This window comes from Cetorhinus maximus, unplaced genomic scaffold (assembly GCF_964194155.1).
Source record: "Cetorhinus maximus unplaced genomic scaffold, sCetMax3.hap1.1 HAP1_SCAFFOLD_598, whole genome shotgun sequence".
Taxonomy (NCBI): domain Eukaryota; kingdom Metazoa; phylum Chordata; class Chondrichthyes; order Lamniformes; family Cetorhinidae; genus Cetorhinus; species Cetorhinus maximus.
Window position 1 is genome coordinate 151,265 of NW_027596540.1, and position 19,066 is coordinate 170,330.

A 19,066-nucleotide genomic window follows, 5' to 3' on the forward strand; every position below is an offset into this window, starting at 1 on the left:
TAGAAACAGCTCTCGTACTCTCTGTTACGAAGAAAGCTTCCACAGCAGCTGGCTGGGTGACAAACACAGGACAGGCCTGTTATCTCTACCAAGGACATCTCTCTATCAATGTCCCTGAAACAAGAGATCTCTAACCCTGATCAGGTTGGATCTGATGACCCACATGTAAACCAACTGTCTGAGTGAAGTTTAAACAGGCTCGAGAGGGAACATCATTTTGGACAGTAAAGGTTTTTTCAAACTGATCCATAATGATCTGGCTTCAGATTAACACCAAACACTTGGACTAGATCCAGAAGAATGAGAACAGAAGAGGCTGCCACATCAAGCTGCAGAGATCAGCTTCATCTGTCCGATCATCCAATCCAGGACCAGTAAACCATCCAGAGGAGACTGTCACCTCCAGCCATGGAGATCAGCATCTCCCTGATCCGGGACCAGTAAACCATTCCGAGGAGACTGTCACCTCCAGCCACAGAGATCAGGATTGGTAAACCATTCTCAGCTGTTACAGGTTGTGTATCTTTTCTGAATATTTAACTGATGTATCGTATCTAAATGTTGCCTCTTAATAAAATGCTGAAAAATCACCAATGACTTCAACAGCTCCCTTTTTGGGTAATCTGTGACTTCTGGACTAAAATCTTACACTTTCCAGCATTCACATTTGCTCTTCTTGACTCCAAATACAGTTATAAAGGAGCCTTCTGTTCCATGCCTGGAGCTCTGAACTATGGAAGAGAGTGGCTGGGACACATTTCTTACACACCTCAGGATTAATACAGAGGTTAATACAGTGATTAATACTGGATGTGGCTAACAGTAGCAAAAACAGCAGAATCCAACTCCTGCAGACACTCGTGAATTCTCCGGTGTCTCAGTAGACGTTTTAAGTCAGTGAATCCATTTCCACACTCGGAGCAGGTGAACGGTCTCTCCACAGTGTGAATTTGCTGGTGTCTCAGCAGATCATTGCTGCTTTTGAAGCTCTCCTCACAGTCAGAACATTTAAAGGGTTTCATAGCAGAGTGAATACGCTGGTGTTTCAGCAGGTTGTATGACTGAGTAAATCCCTTCCCACATGCAGAGCAGGTGAACGGCCTCTCCCCAGTGTGAACTCGCTGGTGTACAGTGAGTTCAGATGATCGCCTGAACCCAGTCCCACAGTGAGAGCATCTGAACGGTCTCTCGTCTGTGTGAACACGTTGATGGCATATCACTTCCCCAGAACTTTTAAAGCACTTCCCACAGTCTGGGCATTTAAAAGGTCTTTCATTCGTGAGGACTCGCTGGTGTTTCTGCAGGTTAGATGTAGCAGTGAATCCCTTCCCACATGAAGCAGGTGAATGACTTCTCCCCACTGTGAATGTGTTGGTGTCTGAGAAGATATTTTTTGCTTTTAAATTTCTTCTGACAGTCAGAACATTCAAAAGGTCTCTGATCAGTGTGAACATACTGGTGTGTCAGCAGGCTGGACGACTGAGTGAATCCCTTCCCACAATTGGAGCAGGTAAATGGTCTCTCCCCAGTGTGAGCGCGTCGATGAATTTCCAGTTCAGAAGGGTAACTGAAACCCTCCCCACAGTCCCCACATTTCCATGGTTTCTCCATAGTGTGGGTGCCTTTGTGTCTCTCCAGATTGGATGATCAGTTGAAGCCTCATCCACATACAGAATATGTGTGTGGTTTCTCTCCACTGTGAATGGGGTAATGTTTTACAGGTTGTTTAACTGGTTAAGACTCTTTCCACAGTCAATTCACTGGAACATGCTTACATGGGTGTGTGTGTCTTGGTGCTTTTCCAGTCACACTGATGCTTGAAATCTTTTCCCACGGGTAAACAGACAAACATTTCTCCTGCTACACTCAAAGGCGGATAATATTCAGGTCCTGATGAAACAAGTGGCTCTGTCAGATCTTGCTGTGATGTTTGGTTTGAGCTTTCCATTTTCAAATCCTCCCTTTCTGATATGCTGTAAAAGGAGTTTACAAAAGTTAGCGCTGTCAGGAAAGACCAGAAATTCAGAGTGAAAAATTCTAGTTTCTATGAAGCATTTTTTTCTCTCTTGGTTCCCCGAAGGTTTAACACCCTGCTTCACATACGTTCCCCTCTTATCTCCTGATGACTGGGATGCTGAAGTTCCACCAATTCTCTGTTCCCCAACAAGATGGCCAAACATGCACTCCGCTCGCTGAAGCAGCCCACCTTCATAAGATTGTGAGAAATAACAGCAGCAGAGGCCATTCGGCCCATCAAGCCTGCTCAGTGAGATCATGGCTGATTTGATTCTGGCCTTCACGCCACATTTCTCCTCGCACCCATAACCCATGACTGCCTTGTGGATCAAAAATTAATGCAGCTAACTCAGCCTTGAAAATGTGCAATGACCCAGCCTTCACTGATCTCTGGGGAAGTGAAATAAAAACAAAAAACTACTGCGGATGCTGGAAATCCAAAACAAAAACAGAATTACCTGGAAAAACTCAGCAGATCTGGCAGCCTCGGCGGAGAAGAAAAGAGTTGACGTTTCGAGTTCTGTTGAAGGGTCATGAGGACTCGAAACGTCAACTCTTTTCTTCTCCGCCGATGCTGCCAGACCTGCTGAGTTTTTCCAGGTAATTCTGTTTTTGTTCTGGGGAAGTGAATTCCATCTTACAATGCTGCACAGGCCAATGGGTCCCTGAGTCCCCGCCCACTGCCTCTTACCTCACCAAGATGGCCGCCCAAGAGCCCCCTCATTGAACAAGCCCCGCCTTCCTCTCCCATGTTGCCCGGGTAATCGGATTCTCCTTTGCCTTCACCTATCACTGGCCTCCTATCCAGCTTCACCAGTCCCACGCCGCACCACCCCCCCACCGCCCCGCCCTTTAACATATATATTTCACCACATTTCTACTTCTCTTCAATTCTGAAGAAGAGTCATACGGACTCGAAATGTCAACTCTGTCTTTCTCTTCCCAGATGATGTCAGACCTGCCGAGTTTTTCCTGCAATTTTTGTTTTAATAACCCGGGTCTGTCACTGGGGAGGAAGCCCCGCCTCCCGGATCCGCCCCGCCCCGACTCGCAAGATGGCGGCCAGTGAGCCCGCTGTCCCCGGGCCTGTCACCGCGGGGTAAACGCGGGGCTTCGGGCCTCTTATTCGGGGTCTCAGGCCTACCCCAGAAGTTGATCCAGTTCCCAGTCCAGCCGCGGTTTCCATTCCTACCCTGTGCCCACAATCTCCTCCCGCCTCCCAAACCGTCCGCTCCTCCTCACTCTGTCACCATGACTGACACTGAGCATGCTCAGAGCGCACACCCACAATGCACCTGCGCACTGGACTCCAATAGTCATTGATAGGGGACCTTCTGGAGCCGCCATTGATAGCTTGAATGCGGGCAGAGAATGTAATGTTTCGGCATCCCAATTAAGGTCAGTTCGAGAGGCACAATACATAAAATAAACACTTTATTATGTGGAAACCCGAATGTCTGGACCCTCCTCCCTGATGTAATCTATGCAATCACCACCACATCCACCCGCAATTTCAGATTGGAAGAAGGTTCAAAGTGATGATCCAACACCGTTATTCATCATTTACACTACGGACCGGGACTTGGGAACAATGAAAATATTGGCAGCTGATGCCAAACAGCATTTCTAACACTGAGGAAGAATGTAACATAATACAAGAAGACATTAGAACACCTGCAGACTGGTCGTTAAGTGGCAAATGAACTTCAACAACGAGGGGATGAATGGCCGACTCCTGCTCATTGCCCATATGTTCGTGCAATATGCAATGATATACCGTGGGAGCAAAAATACAAATATTGCCTAGACCTTAGAGAATAAAAAACTGAATGGAGAAGAAGAGAAATGCAATCTCTAGAAAGAGATGAATAATGAAAAACGTTATTGCAAGTCAGCAAATCAAATAAAAATGTTCACAAAAGGCCCAGATTTATTTCCAGGGGTACCAAATTAAGAAATAATTAAATATTGTTCAAACTGGTTAGGACCATGTAGGTATTTCTGGTCTCCATACAATTAAAAAGTCAAATAAGCATTGGAGCTTGTGCACAAAGGATTTTTAAGGATGATATCCTCACTGAGCGGTTACAGTTATTGGGAAAATTAAAAGGATAGGGCTTTGTTCTTTAGAAAAGTGAAGGCTTAGATGTGACCTGCCAGAGGATTCTTTAAACTATGAATATGTTGTACGGGGTAGAAGTGGAGCCAATGTTTCCATGTGGTGGGCAGGGGCGGGGGGGGGAAATCAAAAACCAGGCCATATGTACAAGATAGTTCCTAATAAGACCAACAGGAAAATAAGGAGAAATGTCTTTAGTCAGAGAGTAGTTAGAATGTGAAATTCACTACCACAGGAAGCAGTTGAGGTGAAGTAACTTAGTTGCTTTCAAAGGAAACTAGATGAGTACACGAGAGAAAGGAGATTAGAATGAAAAGCTGAAAGGCTGAAGTGAGGGAGATGCAGTGGAGTGAGATTCTTTGAAGATAACCATGAAAACAAATGAGTTGCATCAAATAGTCTGTTTCCAGACTCGACGTTCTCTGTAATTCAATGTCATCTCCTATCAAATCCTGATCATCATGTTCCACATCCATCACTTGTACTGCACATGCTCAGAGTACAACCCAGTGCTGAGTAATTACACTGGGCTCTGCAGTCACTGATGGAACATATTCGGCCACGTGGAAAATTATGGATTGTAACAGTGTCATTGAAAGCCCAATTGGTGAACAGACATTTTTTTTATAGATCGAGGTTGGGCTGAAAGGCCTGTTACTGTAATGGAATCATACATGGCAGAGGTTGGTTAATGCTCAGGTCTGTACAGCTGCGACCCATGAGGTGGATTAATACTCAGGCCTATAAAAACCCACCATCCTAAGTTCAGTTACCCTCACTACCAATTCCATCCCTCTCCCTGTCACATTCTGAGGCTGGACCAGATCCATTGCAACCTTAGTTTCCGATCTGACTCTGAGCTGAGGGCTGAGCTACCGATGACATATCCTCTCCATCATGAAGATCGCCTCCTTCCAACTCTATATCTGTTGTCTCCATCCCACGCCAACCCATTTGCTGCTCATCCACATCATTGTTACCTCCAGACTCGACTATTCCATTGCCCTCCTGGCTGGTCTCCCAACTTCCACCCTGCATAAGCTTACGCTCCTCCAAAACTCTCCTGGGTGGACAGCAGTCCAGTGGGGATAGGGTAAATAGAGATGAAGCTGGGTCTCATGAACAAGATGAGCTTGTGAGAAGATAAGAGGATATAAGAGAGAAACTAAAGAAAGATGTGGGTTCAGGGCTGGGGCTGGTCAGATCTTTAGAGGAAGTTTAGACCAGTGAACTAATGGAGTGGAGGGAAGCAGCAGAGGCAGCTGATCAGATTGTCCCAATCTTAGAGACAAAGAAGTCCATAAGCTCTTCTGTTGTCAGAGGTGAGGATGGAGAAAACAGGGGAGAGAGAGAACATTTCAAAAGGAACAAACTTGTATTAGGGATATTTAAATGACTCATCACTCTGTTAACATCAAGTTGATTTATTTGACTTTTATCCAGAATATTAACGTATATAACTGGGCTAGAGCTTCTTAACATCAGTAGAAAGATATCCCAATGCTATTTTTGTTTTAAGACAAGGGATGGAGAAATATCTGGAAGGTCAATGCAACATGAGGACTGTATTCATTGATCTACAGAAGAATTATGACCGGGTGCCCAGGGAGGAAGTCTTGAGATGTGTTAGAATTCATGGAGTCCCTGAGGAGCATGTACGACTATTACAGGACATGTCCAAGGAGTGCCAAGCCAAGAGTAAGAAGCAGTATGGGGGGAGAGAGAGTTTCAACGTCAAAGTTGAATTGCATCAAGGATGGACACTGAACCTCTTCCTCTTCCTGATGGCCGCGGATGTTCTAACTGAGCAAGTATAACAGGAAATGCCATGGTCAATTATATTTGCAGATGACATTGAGAAATGTGGTGAGGATGATGAGAACATGACTGAGTACGTAGGAAAATAAGTTGTGAAGAGGACATAAGGAGGTTACAAAGGGATTTAGTTAGGTTAAGTGAGTGGGAAACGATCTGGCAATATAATGTGGGAAAATGTGAAATTGTCCCTTTTGGCAGGAAGAGTAAAACAGCATATTATCTAAATGATGAGAGATAGCAGAGCTCTGAGATGCAGAGAGATCTGGGTGTCCCAGTGCATGAATCTCAAAAGGTTAATAAGCAGGTACAGCAAGCAATTAAGAAAGCTAATAGAATGTTATTGTTTATTGCGTGGGGAATTGAATACAAAAGTAGGGAGGTTATTGTCGAATTATACAGGGCACTGGTGATACTACATCTTGAGTACTGTGTGTAGTATTGGTCTCCTTTTTAAGGAAAGATGTAAATGGAAGCAGTGCAGAGGAGGTTTACTGGACTAATAGCAGGAATGGGCAGGTCATCTTATAAGGAAAGATTGGACAGAGTGACCTTGTATCCGATGGAGTTTAAAAGAGTAAGAGGTGCCTTGATTGAAACATATAGGATCCTGAGGGGTGTTGACACGATGGATGTGGAAGCATGTTTTCTCTTATGGGAGAATTAAAACTAGGGGTCACTGTCTAAAAATAAGGGGTCGCTCATTTAAGTCAGAGATGAGGAGAATTTTTTTTTCTTAGAGGATAGTGAATCTTTGGAACTCTCTTCCTCTAAATGCAGTGGAAGCAGAGTCTTTGAATATGTTTAAGGTAGAGTTAGATAGATTCTTGATTAACAAGTGGGTGACAGGTTATCTTGGGGGGCGGTGAGTTGTAGGTGGGAATGTGGAGGTAAGGTTACATTCAGATCAGCTATAATCTTATTGAATGGCGGAGCAGGCTCGATGGGCTAAGTGGCCTATTCCTGCCCCTAATTCATATGTTTGTATCAATATCTGGGAAACTGGAGAAATGCACTGGAAGACACAGGTATAAAGATTAGTTTTGTTTTTATTCTTTCATGGGATGTGGGAGTCGCTGACAAGACCAGCATTTGTTGCCCATCTCTAATTGCCTTTGAACTGACTGACTTGCTCGGTCATTGCAGAGGGCAGTTAAGAGTCAACCACATTGCTGTGGGACTGGAGTCACATGTAGGCCAAACTGGGTAAGGACAGCAGATTTTCTTTCCTAAAGGACATTAGTGAACCAAAGACCCAATCTATGGTCTGTCAGAAGAGCTCTGAAGAAGGGTCATTCGGATTTGAAACATTAACTCTGATTCTGTCTCCACAGATGCTGCTAGACTTGCTGAGTTTTTCCAGCATTTTCTGTTTTTGTTTCAGATTTCCAACATCTGCAGTATTTTGCTTTTATCTATGGACTGTCAGTTCGAGTCCAGGGAAGAGAATCAGAGTGATGGTGTAAGATTAGAGGCAAAGGCTTGGAGAATGTGAATAGCTTCAAGTACCTGGGGTCAGTGATGACAGGAGATGGAAGTATGGAAACTAGGAAATGGATTAGCTCTGGTTGGAGTAATTGGAAGAAGTGCAGTGCAGTGTGATTTGATAGAAAATTGTCACTGAAATTGAAAAAGAAGAATCTACAGGGCAGTTGTGAGACCGGCCTTGTTATACAGAGCAGAAACTTGGGCAATCTCAAGAAGAGAAGAACAATGCCTGGATACTAATGTGATAGAGATACTGAGATGGATGTGTGGAGTGACAAGAAAGGATACAATCAGGAACCAGTACATCAGGGGGTCAGTGAAGATTGTGGAAACATCAAAGGAAGTAGCTGAGAAGAGATTGAAATGGTCTGGTCTTCATTTGTGGAGAGAGAGAGGAAATGTGGTGAGGTGAGTGATGGACATGGGACTGTCAGGAAGAAGGGGAAGGTCTAAGACCAGATAGAAAGATGCGGTGGCCAGAGACAGAAATGCAGTAGGATTTGATCCGAATGTTATTCATTGCGATACCCTGCCCCAATCTCGACATCACAGCGAAAAATGACTATTCGCTTATTTGATTTTTGATGGCGGGTTCTATACCCAGCATTACGAGCGGTAGTGAATGTTCCCTATCCACGCCTCAGGAGAGTAGTGCGCAGGCGTAGTGTCGGGTGCATGCGCAACACGAGGGATGGCGGTTGGGCAAGATGCTTCTTTGTCTCATTTGCAGCCGGTAAGAAAAGGGAAATGCAGAGGCAGCGGTGGAGTCGGTGGGTGGACAGGGAAGGTTTTTAAACGCCTGGTGAAGCCCTCAAATCTGGAATACGGACCTGCAGCTCCCGCGTTTGCAGCTTTTAGTCTATTTCCAGAGAAAAAGCCCAGGTTAACGGCTGCCATCTTGATTCAAGGGGGCAGAGTGAATGTGCGGCCATATTGGTGATGTAACAAAGTGGGCGGGGTTTCAAGATTTGTGTTCCCAACCGGGTCCTAGTGCTGGTGGAGTTTAAAAGGCACGTATATAGTGTGAGAGGCTGCAGTCCCCGTATTGTTACTGGAATGAGTTACACAACTTTTGGTTACACTTCAGCCCCAGGCTCCTAATCTTTGACTGCCCAGTGTGGAGGGGTGCGGGTGGGTAAGTCAGAGGATCTTCTCATTGTTACAGACAGAATTTAGGTGGTCCCTTCCAGTCCATAATCAGGATGTTTGTGTGTCATTTCCTTTCCTTCTGAGTGATTTTTCTTAATTTAAAATAAATTCCAGCAGCAGGCTTTCTGGTGATTTTTAAAAGTAAACAGGTTATTTATTGTCACACTCTTGCCCTGGATGTTTAAATGCAACATCTCAATCACTCTTCTCACTCAGTATCTCACACACAGAGATACGGATGAAGTTAAAGCCGTAATTATAAAAATGGAATTTATAACTCAGTCTTTATATCAATACGGGCCTGTTGTCTTCTTGGCTGAGCTGATCCTTTAGTTGGAGTGAAGGGCTTTTAGAAGAAAATAATTCTCATCAAACTGTGCATCCTCTTGTTGATGAACAGCCAGGAGATTAGTTCTCAGGTAGAGTTGGAAGCTGGAACAAGTACAGTACTTTGGCTGCATTGGTAGACTTTCAGCTATGATGGTTCAGTTGTTTCAGATGTTTCATGGTGCTTCAGATGTCTTTCAGACACAGATTTGCTTTGTTGAGGTTGTATTATACTCCAGTCACTGACAGTTAATTCCAGTCACAAGACTGCAGGGTTAACACTTCTAGGGTCCAGACCACCATGAAACAAAAGAAGTCGATAATGGTCATTCATTCTTATCTCTGCCCATCCTTGAGCTCAAATATCCTCCTTTGTTAGATATGGCACTCTGAGACCGACAGTATAGAGACTTCATATTCCCCACATGCCTGTTCATCCTTACACAGTGAGATGTTTAAACTTCACAGGTGCCTGTGAAGTTCCCTTATTCAGGTCCATGTTTAACTAAATATTGGCCACGGAATCGAACGCTGTCCACAGTTTAATGTCCGTTGTCACATGTTAAATTGCAGCCATCTTAACAGAGTTTTTTGGCCAGTTTCACAAAGTATGATCTTACAGTCTCTAATATCCAGTATCTCATGCTTGTACTGAGTGTGACGCCCTGGACCTGCTCCTGGACCTGGTTGAAACAGCCATTTGTAGATCCAGGATGGGTGAGTCCCATGGGGAGGGTGGTGGGGGGAATCACCCTGGCCACCAACCTCTTTTCCGTGGTCTTGTCTGTGCCCAGGTGGCCCTGGAGAGGTAACAGTGTCCACTGGTATGCTTGGTACATTCCACAACTGGTGGGCACCTCAGGGTACTGAGTGTCTCAGACACTGGAAACAGCATTCTGGTTTAGCTGGGAAAGTTCCCTTTGCTTTTGTTGGGACTTTGTTGCTGATTTTGGTTTCTTTTAGTTTGATTGGGCAACATGCTTGGAGGAAACAAGGAAGAGGAAAAAATGTTCCATAGAAACTAGAATAATCTGTTCTGAATTTCTATCCTGCACTGACAGTGATGACTTTTGTAAACTCCTTTTACAGGATATTAGAATGGGAGGATTTGCAGAGGGAAATATCAAATCAAACATCATGTCAAGATCTGACAGTCACTCGGTTCATCAGGACCTGAATATCATTGGCCATTGAATGTGGAAGGAGAAATGTTTGTCTGTTCTGTCTTTCGGAAAAGATTTCAACCATCAGCGTGACTGGAAAAGTACCGAGACACACACACATCCGCGGGAGAGTGTCCAAGTGCACGGACTGTGGAAAGAGCTTTAACCAGCTACACAGCCTGAAAAAAAAATCACACCATTCACAGCAGGAAGAAAACGTGCACGTGTTCTGTGTGTGGACGAGGCTTCCATTGATCATTCAACCTGGAGAGACACGAGGACACTGGCACCATGGAGAAACCGTGGAAATGTGGCGACTGTGGGAAGGGCATCAGATCCCCGTCCGTGCTGGAAATTCATCGACGCAGTCACACCAGGGAGAGACTGTTCACCTCCTCCGTTTGTGGGAAGGGATTCACTCAGTCATCCAGCTTACAAAAACACCAGAGAACTCACACTGGGGAGAAACCATTCACCTGCTCCGAGTGTGGGCAGGGATTCAGTCAAGTAACCGACCTCACGTCACACCATCTTATTCATTCTGACATGAGACCTTTCAAATGTGCTGATTGTGAGAAGAGCTTTAAAAGCAAAAAGGTTTTGCTGATGCACCAACAAATTCACACTGAGGAGAGGCCGTTCACCTGCTCCGTGTGTGGGAAGGGATTCACTCAATCATCCAGCCTGCTGAAATACCAGAGAACTCACACTGGGGAGAGACCATTCACCTGCTCTGAGTGTGGGAAAGGATTCACCATTTCAGCCCACCTGCTGAGACACCAACAAGTTCACTCTGACACGAGACCTTTTAAATGTTCCGACTGTGGGAAGAGCTTTAAAGGCAAACTGGATCTGCAGATTCACCAGCGCACTTACACTGGAGAGAGGCCATTCACCTGCTCCGCCTGTGGGAAGGGATTCACTCAGTCATCTATCCTGCTGAATCACCAGCGAGTTCACACTGGGGAGAGGCAATTCACCTGTTCCGTGTGTGCAAAGGTATTCACTCAGTTATCTCACTTGCAGAGACACCGACACACACACTGGGGAGAGACCGTTCACCTGCTCCGTCTGTGGGAAGGGATTCACTTGTTCATCGTACCTGCTGAGACACCAGCAAGTTCATAAGTGACTGCAGGAGTCGGATTCTGCTGTTATTATGTGTTATGCTGTTACCATGTTCATTCTGACAGCTGGAGTTTGTTTCAGTTGATGTTAATAATCTCTGTAACTAGGTTGGAGTTTAATATTCTGGATATAGGTTAAATAAATCAGCTTTGTGTCAAACACAGTGTTCGAGTCCTTGATTTCTCTAAGATAAGAGACTGATTGATATCCTGTTACCGACTGTTCCACTTTTGGGCTTTTTCTCCTTTGTTAATGAAGACTTGTATTTATATAGCGCCTTTCACAACTTCAGGATGTCCCAAAGTGCTTTACAGCCAATTAAGTTCTTTTGAAGCATAGTCACTGCTGTAATGGAGAAAGTGCAGTCGCCAAATTATGCACACCAAGATCCCACTAATCGAAATGTGACTTTGACCAGATAATCTGTTCAGTGATGTTTGTTGAGGGATAAATATGAAGCAGTACACCAGGGAGAACTCCCCTGCTCTTTGGAATAACACTATTGGAACTTTTACACCAACTGAGAGGGCAGATGGGGCTGTAGTTGAATGTCTCATCTGGAAGATGGGACCTCTGACAATGCAGTGCTCCCTCAGTACTGCATCAAAATATCAACCTGGATTTTATGCTCATGTTTCTGGATGTGGATTTGAACTCACAACCCCCTGACTCAGATATAAGAATACAATCACTGAGCCACAACTAACACCTCATCATTACTCCAGGTTATTTCAGTCCTCATATCTTCGGTTACTCTCATGGACGAGTGTAAGATTTTACTCTGGGAGTCACAGATTACCCAAAAAGTGGGTCGAAGTCCTAGGTGATCTTAAAGCATTTTATTAAGAAGCAACAGTTTAGATATGATACATCAGTTAAATAGGCAGAAAGAACATACAACCCATAACAGGTGAGAATGGTTTACTGGTCCCGGTGTGGACAAATGGATGGGGATATGCGGTGGGGGAACCTGATCTCCATGGCTGGAGGTGGCAGTCTCCTCAGGATGGTTTAGCGGTCCTGGATCAGGGGGATGCTGATCTCTGTGGCTGGAGGTGACAGTCTCCTCGGAATGGTTTACTGGTCCCGGATCAGGGGGATGCTGATCTCCGTGGCTGGAGGTGGCAGTCTCCTCGGAACGGTTTACTGGTCCTGGATCAGGGGGATGCTGATCTCCATGGCTGGAGGCCATAGTCTCCTCGGAATGGTTTACTGGTCCCGGATCAGGGGGATGCTGATCTCCATGGCTGGAGGTGGCAGTCTCCTCGGGATGGTTTACCGGTCCCGGATCAGGGGGATGCTGATCTCCGTGGCTGGAGGTGACAGTCTCCTCGGAATGGTTTTCTGGTCCTGGATCAGGGGGATGCTGATCTCCGAGGCTGGAGGTGGCAGTCTCCTCGGGATGGTTTACTGGTCCCGGATCAGGGGGATGCTGATTTCCGTGGCTGGAGGTGACAGTCTCCTCGGAATGGTTTTCTGGTCCTGGATCAGGGGGATGCTGATCTCCGAGGCTGGAGGTGGCAGTCTCCTCGGGATGGTTTACTGGTCCCGGATCAGGGGGATGCTGATTTCCGTGGCTGGAGGTCGCAGTCTCCTCAGAATGGTTTACTAGTCCTGGATCAGGGGGATGCTGATCTCCATGGCTGGAGGTCACAGTCTCCTCGGAATTTTTTCAAACGTTACAAATCACACCTGCACACTCACATCGGTATGTTAGTATCATGCCACATATGCTCCACCTGATACAAACCACTCCTGAACTTTCAGGTGATCTTATTGAAAGATCAAACGGGGCATCTGACTGAAGATCTTTGCTTATGGTTCTGATGCCTTGGGTAGTGGCCAGACTATAAAATGCAGTTTTCTTAAGAGTTCAGAGGCAAGGATACAAACAAAGAAAGCTATCAATTTACTCATCCCATCTAAACTTCTCTGAGTTTCACTAGAATGTTCATGGCTACCAGATTGATCTATTCTATTGAAGTATACCCAAGGTAGGGACAGGGGGTTATTCCAATTCCCATTTGGTGGTATAATTTACTCTATCTTTTATTCTCAGTGGGGCATCGCATTAATTACCATTCTATCTCACTCATGAGCCATGGAGGAACATTGCCATCCAATTTAATGTTCTCATAATATGGTGTAATTGGATCAGAGAAAGAAGTCTAGGTACTTGTAATCAGTTTGGAGATAACTCCCATTCTCAAGTACTTTGTCTTTAAAGATAACAAATGGGATAAAGCCAAATTTTTAGTTCAAAACATCACATCATTGGAAAGGGTTAATTTTTCTGCATGTTTGCAAAAGCACAGAGCAAACATTCTCAAATGTGCACAATTGTGGAAACGTTACATAACTTCTTCAGATCAAAGATAAATGAAACTACCATTTTAAACTTATTTTTCTAATCATTTTTTTTAATCTTTGCCCAAATTTTATTCTTTTGTTTGATTCTCTCTTCAAGTATTTTTCCAAATGACTGTGTTAAAACTGAGGAAAAATAAAATTTAAAAAGTTAGCTTTTACTGTTAAACAAAAGATTCAACCTTCTTAGACCAACAAGAGTTAAAGGAGGTGGAACTTCCCACTGGTTATGTTTCAACTCTGAAACATGACTTGAAACCTAAAGTGTTTCTTCCATGAAGCAAGCCTTTCAATGCCTGTTACAATTGTACAAGTGCATTGTAATTCGTACTTAAAGATTTACTTTCACTGAGTAATTATAACGTTTCACTTCTCTCAGCACCTAAGTTGGTGGCATTTTCGCTTAAATGCCAATTGGTTCCAAATTTTTTAGCTTCTTCCTTGAAAGAATTTTTGAATCTTTGAGATTTGCGAGCAATGCCCTGCATTAACAATGACTGGACGGTGTTTCGAATGTATGGTATACTCTCAGCAGGGTAAGGACACTTCTTCATGGGAGGATGTATCAGTCTGCTAATATCTTCCGGTTTGGTCTTGTCTCCACAACCATGTGAATGCACCTGGCACAGATTCGAGAACTGCCTGGACCTCAGGATCATCAGAGGTGACGGGTTCGTACTCCTCTGCAAAGCCTGATAAAACTTGGGGCACACCTTTCATGGGGTCAGGAGGAAGATCGTGGATTATTGATGGCCTTCATTATCAATAGTGCAGAATACCGGTCTCCCACTATCTGTCAGAGAGGGGAAACAACTCTGTGGGAGCCCTGCTGAAGTCACTGGGAGTCTGGAGATATGTGCCTGGGGTACCTGATACACTGTGACAGCCAGCAAAACTCTATTACTAATTCACCTAGTCTCTATCGCTGCCTCCGTTCTTTCCAGCCACTGATCAACAGGATCAGGACTCACCTGTGCAGGGGGAGGGGGAAAGCAGGACTCACTGTTAATGTCAGTCTCCTTACTGCACCTATCGTGACAGTGACGGGCATAGTGGCCCAGGCGGTTACAATTAGGACAATGCACCGGGTCATCCCTTTCTGGCATGAAGTTCCTGGATGGTCCAGATTTCTGGCCAGGCAAGGGTCTTCCTCTTCGTGGGTGCTAGTGGAGTTATCACGGGTCTGTTCGTGGACCTATGGGAATGTTGAAACAACTTGTCCCAGGTCATTGCCATAGTGTCACAAACACCCCACATGCTACAGACTCATGGCTGGAGCCCTTTCAGAAAGAGACCCTTGAAGCTGAAGGAGTGAGAACAGTTTACTGTCCCGGAGAACAAACAGATGGATGATGCAGAGTAAGTGCTGGGCTCTGTGGCTGATGGCAGCGGTCTCTTCTCAACAGTTTGCTGGTGTGTGCCAAAGTGTGGGTGTTGTACTGGAGCCAATATGGATCAGTATGGAATTTTCTTCCTAGTCAAAGAGATTTTTTTTTCCTCTCAAGAGCCTGTGTTAACCTTTACACAGTCATTGGGGAGGTGGTGGAGTAGTGGTATTGTCACTGGACTGGTATTCCAGAGAGCCAGATTAATGCACTGGGGACCTGGGTTTGAATCCCACCATGGCAGATGATGAAATTTGAATTCATTAAAAAAAAACTGATGCCCATGAAATCATTGTCATAAAAAACTCATCTAGTTTACTAATGTTCTTTAGGGAAGGAAATCTGCTGTCCTTATCTGGTCTGGCCTACATGTGACCCCAGACCCACAGTGATGTGGTTGATTCTTAAAATGCCCTCTGAACAAGGGCAATAAATGCTGGCTGAGCCAGCGACGTCTCCATCCTATGAATGAATTGAATTTAAAAAAACCACAGACAGCTGCTTTACATCTGGGTCATGGGATCCAGTTGTATCAGGGTTAGAAATGTCTTGGTTCAGGGCCTGTGCTAGAGACATGTCCTCAGACAACAGCCCTATCCATGCTTGTCAGCACCAAGCTGCTATGGAGTCTTTTTTCATAAGAAAGAGAGTTATTTCTACAATAGTCAACAACTTACTTAAGATTTCTTACGGTTAATAGATGGTGATTTCCTACAGCCCGTGGCATGGATTGGACTTGTCTCCATTCCCACTCGAGGGATTTCTGTACCAGACGGGAGGGGTAATATTTGGGGACTCTTGATTCTCCACCAATTCTCATTCCCCTTCTTTCTGGTGGATAATGGAGTTGTCACTGTGTGTAATATGTATGTCAGTAAGAATTGTCAGCAAGGATTAATCAGCACTTTCTAAATGGAGATGTTAATCAGTGAAACCTTTCAGTCACTGAATTGTAGAGTTCGTACCAAAGATCAATTTAGGATTGAAGAAAAAGTTCATAATATTGTTCTGAACTAACGACTAATGCAAGTTCCTGAACTACAGGGAAGGTCACAGACAGCAGTTCTTAAAAATTGCAGCCCCTAGAACACAATTAGCTACAGTTACAAATACTAAGATCAAGCCCAGTTACCGGGGGTATTAACATCAGCAGAATCAAAGCTGAACTGTCAGAATGATTCAGTCCTGGATGTGATTAACAGAATAATCCAGTCCCTGCAGTCATTTGTGAACTCGCTGGTGTGCCAAAAGTTTGGATGAATTAATGAATCCCTTCCCACACTTGGAGCAGGTGAACGGCCTCTCCCCAGTGTGAACTCGCTGGTGTGTCAGTAGGTTTGATGACTTAGTGAATCCCTTCCCACACTCGGAGCAGGTGAACGGCCTCTCCCCAGTGTGAACTCGTTGGTGTGCAATGAGGTGTGATGAACTCCTGAACCTCTTTCCGCAGTAAGTGCAGCTGAACGGTCTCTCCTCAGTGTGAGTTTGTTGATGTGACAGGAGGCAGGATGAATCAGTAAATCCTTTTCCACACACGGAGCAGATGAACGGTCTCTCCCCAGTGTGAACTCGCTGGTGTATCAGCAGGTGGGATGACCGTGTGAATCCCTCGCTACACACAGTGCAGGTGAATGGCCTCTCCCCAGTGTGAATTCGCTGGTGTGTCAGCAGGTTGGATGACTTAGTGAATCCCTTCCCACACACAGAGCAGGTGAATGGCCTTTCCCCTGTGTGAACTCGCTGGTGTGTAATGAGAGTGCCTGACTGCCTGAAGCTCTTTCCACAGAAAGTGCAGCTGAATGGCTTCTCCTGAGTATGAATGAGTTGGTGTGACAAATGGAAGGCCCCTTCCTCCATCGAGGCATCCGGGGACCCCGAGTGCGATGGGCCAGCAAGGTTCTTCAGGCGGAGCGCTTTTGAAGTGCAGAGGGTGTCGGACGAGAAACAGGTGCCAGTGGCCAAATCAGCAGTGACAGAAAACTGTCCCACCAGAAGGAGAAGAAAGCAACACGGTTGGCGGTTGTCTTAGGTGAGTCTAGAACAAACTAGAACAATAGACTATGTTCCACCGAGACACAATGATTTAGAACAATAGCCCAAGATCCACAGCCTCGGTGGTCGCGAACAATGTTTTAGGTGTCATTGTGACAACATGATCTAGAACAGGCCAATTCTATCGGTTATTATAATGATCTAGAACAACAGACCGAGTTCTATGTAGTTACAACCATCTAGAACAATAGACGAGATTCCATTGTGTCTCAATGATTTATAAGAACAGGATAGATCCTGAAATGATCTAGGGCTGTAGGATAAATTACATGCTCTATAAATGTGGACTAACTTCCATAGTCTGGAAATGATCTAGCAAAATAGTCAAAGTTTCGTTGTGGCACAATGATCTAGAACCATAGGTTAAGTTGCATTGTAGCACAATGACTTAGATCAACAGTCCAAGTTCATGGGTTTTGCTGTGATCTAGAACAATAGGCTGCATTCCACTAGACCGCAAAGTTCTAGAGCAATAGGCCAAGCTGCACGGAAATGTAATGATCTAGACTAATTGGCTGTGTATAGTGTTACCATACTCTCAGTAGATTAGTCAGAGTCCTATAGTGTTACAATGATCTAGAATAATAGGTTAAGTTGTATGAAATCGCTATGTTCTAGGATCGGATTCTATACCGATGATACCAAATTTGTAAGCTTGTGTGCCAGAGATGTAATGTGAATTTTAGCAAAGAACTAGCAACTATAAGTAATTAATGGATGCCCTGTTGCCATATGGTTGAGGAGCTGAGTGGGGTAGGAACCCTTTCGCGAGTCACTGTGTTGCGATGACAAATGGCCCACACGTGCATTGACGACTCTTTTCCTCTCTCTCTCTCTCTGTCGGATTGGCAGGCATCTTCATCATCTGCTGGCTGCTGTTTTTCATCACTCACATCCTGAACGTCCACTGCCAGATGTGCTACATCCCGCCAGCGCTCTACAGCGCCTGCGCCTGGCTGGGTTACGTCATCAACCCCATCATCTACACGACCTTCAATGTGGAGTTCCGCAAAGCCATCATGAAGATCTTGCATTGCTAAAGCTGGAACAGGGACTGACCCTGGAACAGGGACTGAGAGCCAAGCGAACCAGACCATGAAACTTGCAACTGATGTCTCCACACGAGAGACACGGGCTTTTAAGGATCCCAGACTATAAACACCTTGTCTCTGCTGTCTTCACCACATCATAACAGGAAGCCAGAATGATCCCTTCCTGCCAAAGATGGAGGAACATGAGTGTACCACACACTGGCACCTTCTGAACACGAAAATAAAAGGATGAGTGCTCACACCACAATGTTATGTAGTTTAAATACAATCTCTCTACACCTTACATCGCCATCTACTCTGCGTTTAGTTGTTGCTTTCCTTACTGAAGTTCCCACTTCCTGGCACCCAAGCTAGTATCCTCAGAATTAAATGCAACCCTTGATCATTGTGCCACCAGGAAACGTAACGTATGGGTCATGTGGAGATGAGCAGAGAGGCATTAGGCCAAACCTAAGGGAGGCAGGTCCCTTATTTTGTTCATTCATGGCTGGCATTTATTGCCTCTCCCTCATTTCCCCTTGAGAAGATGATGGGGATTTGTCTTCTTGAATTCCACTGAGTGGCTTGCTGGGCCATTGCAGAGGGCAGCTAGGAGTCAACCACATTGCTGTGGTTCTGGAATCATATGCAGGCAGGACTGGGTCAGGATGACAGATTTCCTTCCCTAAAGGACATTAATGAACCAGATGGTTTTTTACAACAATAATTATGGTATCATGATCACTGTTACTCACTTTTAATTCCAGATTCATTTAATGAGCCTAATTTAAATTCCTTCTGGCCATGGTGGGATTTGAACTCACGTTTCGAGATTATTAGTCCAGTAACATGACCACAAGGCTACTGTTCAACTCAACAGAGTTGATAAGGTGGTAATAAAAGCAAATGGGTTCCTTGAGTTTATAAATGGAGGCACAGAATATAAAAGCAATGTGATTGTACCAGAACTTGTATGACTTCTTTCAGAGAGCCAGCAGTCACAATGGGCCAAATAGCCATCTTCTG

At 44.9% G+C, this 19,066-nt stretch overlaps 1 protein-coding gene and 1 pseudogene across 2 annotated transcripts in view; one reads left to right on the plus strand and one right to left on the minus strand.

The window, feature by feature from the left end:
- LOC144674251 (uncharacterized) overlaps nucleotides 1–18,043 on the minus strand; it is a 30,571-nt pseudogene extending 12,528 nt beyond the window's left edge. Inside the window, exons 1-4 of the transcript XR_013574495.1 lie at nucleotides 17,903–18,043; nucleotides 16,183–16,937; nucleotides 1,352–1,528; nucleotides 866–1,269 (exon numbers count right to left, since the gene is read on the minus strand). The product of XR_013574495.1 is annotated as an uncharacterized LOC144674251 (transcript). The remainder of the gene's footprint in view (nucleotides 1–865; nucleotides 1,270–1,351; nucleotides 1,529–16,182; nucleotides 16,938–17,902) is intronic.
- LOC144674238 (uncharacterized) lies at nucleotides 10,009–11,209 on the plus strand. Its single transcript, XM_078535671.1, has 2 exons — nucleotides 10,009–11,048; nucleotides 11,131–11,209. The coding sequence occupies exons 1-2, from the start codon at nucleotides 10,369–10,371 to the stop codon at nucleotides 11,207–11,209; spliced, it is 759 nt and encodes a 252-aa protein (XP_078391797.1). The 5' UTR covers nucleotides 10,009–10,368.
- Nucleotides 18,044–19,066: the final 1,023 nt, after the last annotated feature.

Coding starts and splice junctions, on each gene's coding strand:
- LOC144674238 (XM_078535671.1), top strand. CDS start 10,369: ATGGAGAAACCGTGGAAATGTGGCGACTGTGGGAAGGGCATCAGATCC. Junction 11,049..11,130: donor CGAGTTCACACTGGGGAGAG/GCAATTCACCTG, acceptor CACTGGGGAGAG/ACCGTTCACCTGCTCCGTCT.